This window comes from Chiloscyllium plagiosum, chromosome 10, assembly GCF_004010195.1.
Source record: "Chiloscyllium plagiosum isolate BGI_BamShark_2017 chromosome 10, ASM401019v2, whole genome shotgun sequence".
NCBI lineage: Eukaryota > Metazoa > Chordata > Chondrichthyes > Orectolobiformes > Hemiscylliidae > Chiloscyllium > Chiloscyllium plagiosum.
Window position 1 is genome coordinate 43,555,955 of NC_057719.1, and position 10,834 is coordinate 43,566,788.

A 10,834-nucleotide genomic window follows, 5' to 3' on the forward strand; every position below is an offset into this window, starting at 1 on the left:
CATTATAATTCCTACAAGCACCCTAGCATAGAGAATGCAATAAATAAGTCAGGCTTCTGACTCTTAATGTTTAAATAGTGACCTTTCTAGGTAGCATACATGAAGCCACCAGCAGAGAATCCGTCACCATAACGCTAAATGATTAAAAGAAAGACTCCACAATCACTGTCTAATCAAATGTGGCAAATAGTCACTTGGGTGAATGGCTAGAGGGTGTCTACCACTCAAACTGTACATTAGTAAAACCTGACATTTTCAGAGATTCAAGAATTTTGAAATGAGTTCTTAAAACATTTAGAAAACTTTACTTTACAATAGGGCTCTCGCTCCTGAATTTCCTTCGCATCAATAAGTTTCAGGTCTCGGACTTTGTTCTGTAGTCCACGTTTATACAATGCCTTTAGTCTTGAGATTTCTTCTCGTTCAACAGCAACAATAAGCTTTAATTGAAAGAAAATAACATTTACAAATCAGGTGTAGCATCTAGACCTAGGAAGCCTACAAGTTAAACTACTAACTGACTCAAAAAAATTAATTTTCTGTATGAAATTGAACACAATACAAGATCATGTACAATAGTTCATTTTTGTGTTTTCCATATAAACATTTTTTCAGATTTTTTGCTCAACAATCAGAAAGTAAAAGCAGATGTTGATTATTCTCTGGATAAGAATAATTTCACCAACAATCCCAGAGGCCCTTTTCGTTCACTTTAATCTGTAACGTCTTGTTCCAATCCCAGTTTAATTTGCCACAATACTCAAGAATGTTGGCCTTGCTTGCTATGCTTACATGCTTGACCAGGTTTAAAAATGCACTTCTCTGAGTCTCCCTTGTGGGGCAGAAGTTTATACCCCTCAGTGGGTTTTAAGGCAAGGGGCAATTGGGTGAGCTTATAATTGCAGTATGTGGCCTGTTTGTTGCCTGCCTTGGAGTTGCCTCCCATTTTATGGGGAACAGTGGAGCTCTTGTGTGGCCAAGTATGACCATCCTGCCCATGCCCCTTTTCTAACCTGCAGTGGATAGAAGCCCACATTGTGTGACAGCTTTAGTTTCTGGCATCAGGTAACACAGGGAGTATTTTGTTTTGCAATCTCCTTTGCCAGTTGCCCAAGCCTCTGACTCATCAGGGAAGTGGTCACAATTAACTCTGGGAGCAAGGGTGGGAAAGCCCTACCACATGAAAAATTCTGCCCCATGGTGACAAAAATATAGAGACAATACCCAGAGATCTGGTCTGACCAGATCACTGTTTTGTTTCATTATGATTTGCTTTGATTTGTATTCCACTGTTTTAGCACTGTAAACTTATCATTCAAAATACTTTAAATTACATTGACTGGATGTTTCCACCATCAAGTCCGCAAAAGTTCTGTATCTTTTACAACCTCTCTCGCTTCTTCCTGCATCTTTCAGATGGCATGTATTGATCATTGTATTGGCTTGGTTTTGTCTCTATTAAACTTCATCAAATGTTTTTAAAGTACACATGTACTTTTTACATTAAACTTTGCACCAAATATTATTTTGGCATCACCTGAAAATCCAATGAAAAATTTGTAAATAATTCTTAGAAACAGTAGGAACCCCAGCTGATGGTTGGGCACAACCAGTCTGCCCCACCCCAAACTGACTCTTTGAACAAGTACCTATTGTTTTCTATCTTTTCCCCTATTTCTTAACCATGCTGAAGATTTATCCTCAGTCACCACATCAATGATCATAGTTAATGGCACTTGCTATAGAAGTTACCAATTTTCTGTAAGTTTAGGTACAATACATATCAAACTCATCACAGTCCACTTAGGATTTGACTAAGGACAAGTCAAGGAGGTTGAACAGGTAATGTTAACAGGGAGGGAAATATACAATCTACATATTTATTGACTGCGCATTTCACTTGACACATGACATACACGTTGCATTGAAAGTTCCTCTACAATTTCCATTACAAAAATAACCAACTTATTTGCAATGTTTATCAAGCTGTAGATGGAATGCTGAAAGGCATTTCCAAAATCTAATGGTGTTACCACTTGCCAGTCTCATAAAGAACCAGGTCCACCGTCAGGGTAATTGTTATTGAACAGAGACATCACATGGTGAAAACAAAACATAGCTCTGGCTGCTGGATGTCCCTGCTGGGCAGTTTCTTCTGCAAATCTTAATCCAACAGGTTCATTGGTTTTTGTTTGTGCAAGGTAAATCAACAGACAATTTTACATTCATTTAATTTTTGAGTGAAGCAAGATTGGACAGACTGCAGGAAATAATGGACACAAATATTTAAAAAAAGAGAGAGAGGTTTAAGTAAACAGAAAGGACTTGAGAAGAACGGATACAAAAAGAGATTAAAGGCAAAATTTTCCACTCCTTGAGTGGCACAGTCAATGGCACAAAATATGGGAAAATACAGTAAAAATAAGACAGGTCAGAATCTCAATGCTGAGAGAAGGTTTTGAATTTTTACCTCATGGTTTAAACAGAGTTCAGAATCTCACTTGCTTTCCTGTATTTGCATCACATGTTTCATTCCTATGTAGCTTCAAATTCTTTTCCCTTCCCCTGAGAAATTAGATGGCACCAGTTCATGAGATGACTGTCAGAACAGTAACCTGACAACTGCAGCTCATCACTTGCTTCGCTCAGCTTTCATCTAGATCAGTTTCCATCACAATGTATACTGCACACTCCATGAACAGATCTTCCTCTGCTCTTCATCTAGACATCTATAAACCAACAGCCTCACTATATCATCATGTCTGCTCTTGAATCAACTCTCACACCACTTCAGCCCTTCATTCTGCAGCAAGGGATAGTTACAACTTGCATGTTTCTGCCAGATCACTGTGTGCAGGGACATACATACATTTTGCATATCTATGGAGGATGTATCTTATGGCTCTTCACACCATTTCTTACTGCTGAGTCACTTCACACTGACTTAGAGGCTGTCAGCTTGTATGCCTTGCATTGCTTTTTAATCACAGAGGAAGAACAGGCAGATTGTCAATGGAGTACACATGTTGATGTAGTAGGGTTCTATATAGCAATATTACTGGCCAGCAGATTACTTAGCAGACACGTTACATAAGCCTGAACCAAATGACCACTTTGGAAACTCAAAGGTGACCATTCCTTAATTGAGTCACTGTAACTACAGTCAATGAGCTCATCTGATTCCAGCCCAGGGATTGACTGCTTTCCATCAAGCACTTGGTTCTACTGGAGTCCAGGGATTCATGAATTTATCATTCAGAGATTTGGTGACTGTCGTGCCAAGCTTATCAAGTGAAACTTGTTTTTCCCCCTTCAGTTTTGCTGGGTTAAAAATCCCGGAACTCACTCCCTAATGCCATTGTGGTCCACCTACATCGAGTGAACTATAGTGGTTCAAAGACACAGCTTACCACCACGTCTTAAAGTAAACTAGAGATGGGCAATAAATGCTGGCCCAGCCAGCGATGCCACATCCCAAGGAAGAATAGAAACAAAATAATCCACTAACATTTTATTATAACACTTGTATATGGGGGATAAAGTTAAATCCCAGCAGGCTGTACGTGCATCAACCGGAGTTGAAAAGGTAGAAGAGAAAGTCCACTGAATCAAAGGATGAAAGGTAACATTACTTTAAATACCTCAAATAAACAACAAGTTGAATTTTCATATCTTTATTTTAGGTGTGTTGAATTTATATAGGTATCATTGGGATGAGCTCATAACGAAAATATAGCAAGAAAACCCCATAAATAGCACATTCTAATTGTACTAAATAATGCTGTGAGTGCTTTGTTGACACCTGAATAAAATGCAGACATTTTCCAGGGAATGAATTGTTTCAAATCCATCATTTATTCTGAATGTCTATGGTCAATTGAAAGATTTTTGTCGAGTCATTGGAGTTTTTTAGACACCTAAAACTTTGAATCCTGTATGAGCATTCAATTGAACACAGCCAAATTGATTTTGCTCCTGTAAATTTGTGTTTATTAAAGATTATAAAGCTAGCAAACTGAAAAATAGCACGTTCCTGGTGTATAGTAGATAACTGCACACAGTTTTTGATTTTCTGTCAACATATATATTAGTCATCAAGAATGTTATAATTTACATGCAAACAAATGAAAAATTGGATATACGCTAGTATTAAAATGCAGGATTTCACAACTAAAAGATATTTGAGATTTTGGAGAAGATTTGTAGCTCAGGTTATGGATCCTGTTGTAAATTTGCTCACTGAGCTGGTTGATTTGTTCTCAGACTTTTTGTGACCATGCTAGGTAAAATAATCAGTGAGCTTTCACTGAAACGTTTGTGTTCTGTCCAGCTTTCTATTCATCTGTCTTGGTTTGTTGTGGTAGGTGATTTCCGGTTTTGTTTCTGAAAGGTTGGTAAATGGGATTCAAATCTAGATGTTTGTTAACAGAGCTTTGGTTTGAATGCCAGGACTCTAGGGATTCCCATGCGTGTCTTTGTTTAGCCTGTCCCAGAATGGATGTATTGTCCCAGTTGAACTGATGTCTCTCGTTGTCTGTGTTTAAGGATACTAGTTTTAGTTGGTCATAACTTTTGGTGGTTAGTTGGTGCTCACGTATCCCGGTGGCTAGTTTCCTGCCAGTCTATCCAATGTACTGTTTGTTGTAGTCCACGCAGGGTGATTTGTATATGACGTTCATTCTGCTGGCTGTTGATATAGGGTCCTTTAAATTCATCAGGAGCTGTTTCAGTGAGGTGGTAGGTTTGTGGGCTACCATGATGCCAAGGGCCGGAGAAGTCTGGTCATCAACTCCGAGATATCTTTAATGTATGGCAGGGTGGCTAGAGTTTCTGGGCGTGTTGTGTCTTCTTGGTTAGGTCTACTGTGCAGGAATAGACGGACTGCGCTTATCAGGTACCAATTGTTCCTGAATATGTTCTATAAGTGTTTTTCATCAGCTTCTCGTAGTTCCTGGGTGCTGCAGTGTGTTGTGGCTCGTTTAAATAATGCTCTGGTGCAGCTCCATTTGTGGGTGTTGGGATGGTTGCTCCTGTAATTGAGTATCTGGTCAGTGTGTGTGGCTTTCCTGTGAACACTGGTTTGCAGCTCTCCATTGGCTTTTCATTCTACTGTGACATCTAGGAAGGGGAGTCTGTTGTTGTTCTCTTCATCTTTGGTGTACTTTATAGTGGTAAGGATCTTGTTTTATGTGTTTGTGGGCTTCTCCTAATTTGTTGTGTTTCGTGATGACAAAGGTGTCACCCAAACAGTGACCCAAAGCTTGGGCTGGATCATGGGAAGGACTGTTGGTTCTAACCTCTGCATAATGGCTTCTGCTAAGAGTCCTGATATTGGTGATCCCATAGGCGTCCCATTGATTTGTTTGTAGATCTTGTCGTTGAAGGTGAAGTGGGTTCAGAGGCACAGGTCTACTAGTTTGAGGATGCTGTCCTTGCTGTTGGAGTTGGGGCAGTCAAGCATTTGTGTCCTAGGTTCGCTTAGCAGTGAAACCAGTCTTTCTTTGGCCAGGGTGATGTTTAATGATGTGAACGGGGCCGTCACATCAAAGGAAACGATGACCTCGTTGTCCTCTACCTTGGTGTCTTTGATGATGTTAAAGAATTCCTGGGTGGAGTGGATGGAATGGATTGAGTCTTCTACGAGGTGTTTCAGTTTGCGTTGCAGTTCCTTTGCTAGTATGTATGTCGGTTACCAGGAAGTGAGACTATGGGTCTGGGGGGGGTGGAAGGGCCTTGTTTATGTACATTTGGTAATCTGTAGAAACAGGGTGCGTTGGATCCTTCAGGTTTCATTCTTTGGAGGTCTGTCTTGTTAATTTCACCTGTCTTGTGTAGTTTCCTCAGGGATGCTGAGAACAGACTCACGCCCAGTAACTCTAGCCACCCTGCCATACATCAAAGACATGTCGCAGATGATGACCATACTACTCCAGCCCCTCGGCATCATGGTAGTCTACAAACCTACCACCACACTGAAACAGCTCATGGTGAATTTAAAGGACCCCTTCCAGCAACCAGAACAAATGTCATATACAAAATATTATGTAAGGACTGCAACAAACATTACATTGGTCAAACAGGCAGAAACTAGCCAGCAGGATACATTAGCACCAACTAACCATCAAAAGACATGACCAACTATCACTGGTATCCATATACACAGATAAATAAGGACAATGTTTCAACTGGGACAATACATCCATCCTGGCTCATGCTAAGCAAAGACACACATAGGTTCCTAGAGTCCTGGCATTCAAACTGGAACTCCACCAACAAACACCTAGGTTTGGACCCCATTTACCAACCTCTCAGAAACAGAACCAGAAATGATGTCACCTACCACAACAAACAGAGACAGATAAATAGCAAGCAGGCAGAACACCAACACTTCACCAAAGGCTCACTATTGGTATTATTTGACATGGTCACAAAACATCTGAGAACAAATCGACCAGCTCAGCAAGCAAATTTACAATCTGACTAAAAGATATCCTAATTCAGTAGCAGTGTGAAACTGTTACAGAGTAAGCTGTATCTCACGTTTCATAGGTAAAACCTAGGCAGACCATTTTTAAATCAAAATTAATTTATCTCATTTCAAGATGCACTCATATATACCATACAAACAACAGTAAAGGAAACATAAAGCATTAGAAGTACTCACTTTACCGCATCTTTTATAAGGGATACCTTTCTCCTCACAATATGCATAGCTTAGTTCAGCACCTCGCACACAGAGTTTGGCCTTCAAAGACCCTGGAGTATAGTAAATTCCACTGTGAATAACCCCACTATTGTGTCCACTCTGGTGGAAAGCTGAACAAGATAATAATTAATTTTTGTGGCAGAAAACAAAAAGGCTAGAGTTATTTAACTAATGAATTGTTTTGTAGTACAAGGACAACAACATTTGCATCTGGCCTTTGCACTGGCATATTAAAACTAAGACTAAGGTACTGTTTAGCCCAGTTGCTGGTATTGGGCACTCATACTCAAAAATCACTTCACACATGGAGTGATTTCCTCAAAAATATTTACTAAACTACCTCCAAACACTGGAAAAGCAAATCAGAGCAAGGCTTAGACACTGGGAAGTGTGGCTGAACAAAGAGACCATGAAGTGCAGGTTCATAGCACTTGAAAGTGGAGTTGCAGGTAGATAGGATAATGAAGAAGGTGTTTGGTATCCTTGCCTTTATTGGTCAGTGCATTGTGTATAGGAGTTGCGAGGTCATGTTGTAGCTGTACAGGACATTGGTTAGATCACTTTGGAATACTGCTTGCAATTCTGGTCTCCCTGCTAAAGGACGGATGTTGTGAAACTTGAAAGGGTTCAGAAAAGATTTACAAGGATGTCGACAAGATTTGAAAGTTTGAGCTATAAAGAGAGGCTGGGCATGTTTTTTTCTGGTGTCAGTGGCTAAGGTATGACCTTATGGAAGTTTATAAAATCATGAGGGGCATGGATAGGATAAATAGACAAAGTCGTTTCCCTGGGGTGGGGAGTCCAAAACTAGAGGGCATAGGTTTAAGGTGAGAGGGGAAAGATTTAAAAGGGACTTAACAGAGCAATTTGTTTCACGCAATTTGTGTGTATGGAATGATCTGCCAGTGGAAGTGGTGGAGGCTGGTACAATTACAACATTTAAAAGGCAGCTGGATGGGCATATGAAAAGGAAGGGTTTAGAGGGATATGGGCTAAATGCTGGAAAATGGGACTAGATTTATGTAGGATATCTGGTCGGCATGGACAAGTGGACTGAAGGGTCTGTTTCTGTTCTGTACAACTCTATGACTTTATGACTATGACTATGACTTAATTTCTGTGAAAAGTAACTTCAACTTCATGTCTCAGACTGTTCACTCATCATTTGATGACAAAGCTGGATAGCAGGTCAGTTTGCAATAGCATTTTACCAAACAGACAAGCAGGGAGAACAAAGCAAGCCAGTCAGCATCAGGAGGTGGAGATGATGCCATTTCGGATGTAACCCTTCTTCAGTCCTGAAGCAGGGTTACACGTGAAATAGCGACTTCTCCACCTTCTGATGCTGCCTGGCTTGCTGTGCTCTTCCGGCATCCTGCTTGTCTACTTTGGATTCCAGCATCTGCAGTTTTTTTGTCTCTAACCATGTTACCAAACAGGACAAAGAAAGATCTGCAAGTGGCTTTAAAGATTGTAGGTTGAGAGTCAGTTTCTTAAAAAAGAATTAGTGAATTGCTAGTTTTTGGGCAGGGGAGGGATAGGAAGAAGAGGAGGAACTGCCATGGCTTTTACTAACCTACTCAAAGTATAACATTAATCCTTATTTCAGGATTGATTTATCACAGGCTTGACTGCACATGGTATATAAGTACATTGCCATCTTTGGCTCAATCACTTGAAACATATTGCATCTCTTCAACCAAGCCAACTATTTCAAAATGCAGAATTATATGGCACAGGACATGTTTAGAAGCTTGAATTTTTGACTACTGTAGCCACTTTAATCGCAGAGTGTACCCAATTCCTTTTCCTTTTCCAGTAGGATGTAGCTCAATTTCGGATGCCGACGTATAAGTTCTCGAGCAGATGCCAGTCCAACAATTCCTCCTCCAACAATGGCCACATCACAAGAACTATAAAAAAGGAGATGCAATTGATCATTAACAAACATTCAAATTTTTCAAATACAAACCTGTTTGAAACTCAAGCCTCTTCATGTATATATTATAACAGGCTTGGTTTGAAGAAAATTTTACAATGTATTTCACGCACCATTCAAAAAACATCCACCTATCAGCTACTGTATATAAAACATGATTGTTAAACCCCAATTCTTGAATGATCCCAATATTTCAAATATGCAAGTAATTCAATGCCCAAAATTAATCTAAGTTACACTGACATAGAACCCAATTTGCAAAATACAGCTAATTACTGTAGACGCTGTAAAACTAACATAAAAGTAGGAAAATCACTCTCCCAATGTACATCTTACTCCAATCAGAAAAACAATAACTGCACCACCAGCAATGATCAGATGAAGTTTCCTGTTCTTTTGCAGCCAACTACATATAACTGGGCATAAAACAAATACATTAAAGATCAAAAAGGTTTGAGCACAAGTTTATTTTGGATATAATAACGTCAGTGCACACACTCTACTCTTTTACCATATGTGGCTGCTGCTGCCAAATGTCTCAAATAATTGCAATGGTGCAGTCTCAGCACAACTCAGCAGGAAGTTAGTAACATACTTGCTTCAGAGTTACAAAATTCAAAGTTCTCTTGCTACTCCATGGCTTGAACACAAAAATCAAGGCTGACACTTCAATGAGGACAGAGGGAGTGCTATACTGACAGAGGGGCCATCTTTGCATGAGATGGTAAATCAATGCTTTTATATCTGCTCAGGTGTATGTTAAGAAAACCCTGCATAACTTTGAAGAGCGAAGGAGCTCTCATGGGTATCATAGCCAATATTTATCCCTCAATCAACATCACAAAAAGAGATTTTTTGGTCATTATCATGCTGCTGTTACTGTGCACAAATTGATTTCCAGATTTCTTAAGTTACAACATTGACTGCATTTCAAAAGTACTTAATTGGTATTAATGCATTGCAATATGTTAGTGATCATGAAAATGCAAACCATTTCGGTTTTCTCTCAAATCAAAGACTTATCCTATAATTACATTGTTAAAAACATGAGTAAATTAAGCCCAGAATATGAAATATAACAGAAAAATAATCCTGTTCATGATATTGTACTATTTGATTAATTTGAAAAAACACCAGGACATACACAGTTTTTAATGCATTTTAACAGTCTCAATGGAAGTTGCAATTTTTAATAACATTCTTTTTTGGGGTAACAGTATGACTGGGAGAATATTACTACATTTGTAGCTCATCCTGGATAACCCTTGAAAAGATGGTAGTGAGCTGCCTTCTTGAAGTGCTAGTCCATTGGATGTGGATTCACGGTGTTGTTGGGAAGAGTCCCAAGTTTTTGACAGAGCAACAGTGAAGAAATAGCAATAATAGTTACAAATCAGGAAGGCGCGTGGCTCAGAGGGGAACTTGTGGGTAATGGTGCTCCATATGTTCACTGCTCTAAGTAATAGAGCCAACAGATTTGGAAGGTACTGTCTGGATTATAGGCAAGCTGCTACGAGTTGTCGCTGTGCTTTGGTGGTGGAGGGAGTGACTATTCGTGGATGAGGTACCAATAAAATGACTGCTTTTTCCAGGACGATATGAAACTTCTTGTGTGTGGTGCCATATGTGGGTTAAAACTTCAATGTTCATTCTCCCTCAGGGCAAAACATCCCGATAAACAGCTGCCTAAACAGAACGCAGAACGGCAAATGCTGGAAATCTTAAACAAAAACAGAAATTGCTGAAGAAACTCATCACAGATGCTACCAGCACCTGTCATGTTTCTCCAGCGTCTTCTGATTTTGTAACAATTACTAAAATTGCGATTAGTCAACTCCTTCAAACTTTTAAAGATAAATCTAAACCATTTCAGCCAGTACATTATTCAGCACAAGACTGTGCTCCTATTCTGTGAAATCTCCCTTCCTTCTCTATAACAATTCACTCTGAGTTACCGAACAACCTCTCAGCAAATACCCCACATCGATCCGAGCCCTGCTAACTACCCTGTTCACCTGTGCTTTCCTCGCACAAGGTAATCCGCTCGGAAAACTCTGAAAGTCCTGACAAACCGCGAAGCTGCACAACCAAAGAGCCCAGGAATCATCATCGCTGGTAAAATCCAACCGGTCACGACCTTTCACCCGCTACAGGTGCGCATGCGCCGTGATGTAGTCGGACCGCCGGCT

At 39.9% G+C, this 10,834-nt stretch overlaps 1 protein-coding gene across 2 annotated transcripts in view; it reads right to left on the minus strand.

Annotated features, from left to right (window-relative positions):
- The window catches only part of l2hgdh (L-2-hydroxyglutarate dehydrogenase), a 34,804-nt gene extending 23,975 nt beyond the window's left edge, over nt 1-10,829 (minus strand). The window contains exons 1-4 of one of the 2 annotated variants that reach the window (XM_043697604.1): nt 10,661-10,829; nt 8,504-8,619; nt 6,665-6,756; nt 309-440 (exon numbers count right to left, since the gene is read on the minus strand). In XM_043697604.1, coding sequence (XP_043553539.1) covers nt 309-440; nt 6,665-6,756; nt 8,504-8,619; nt 10,661-10,755 — 435 coding nt within the window. In that variant the 5' untranslated portion in view covers nt 10,756-10,829. Of the gene's footprint in view, nt 1-308; nt 441-6,664; nt 6,817-8,503; nt 8,620-10,660 lie in introns of both variants that reach the window. The other variant, XM_043697603.1, reaches the window with a different exon arrangement.
- Between the last annotated feature and the right edge of the window lie 5 nt (nt 10,830-10,834).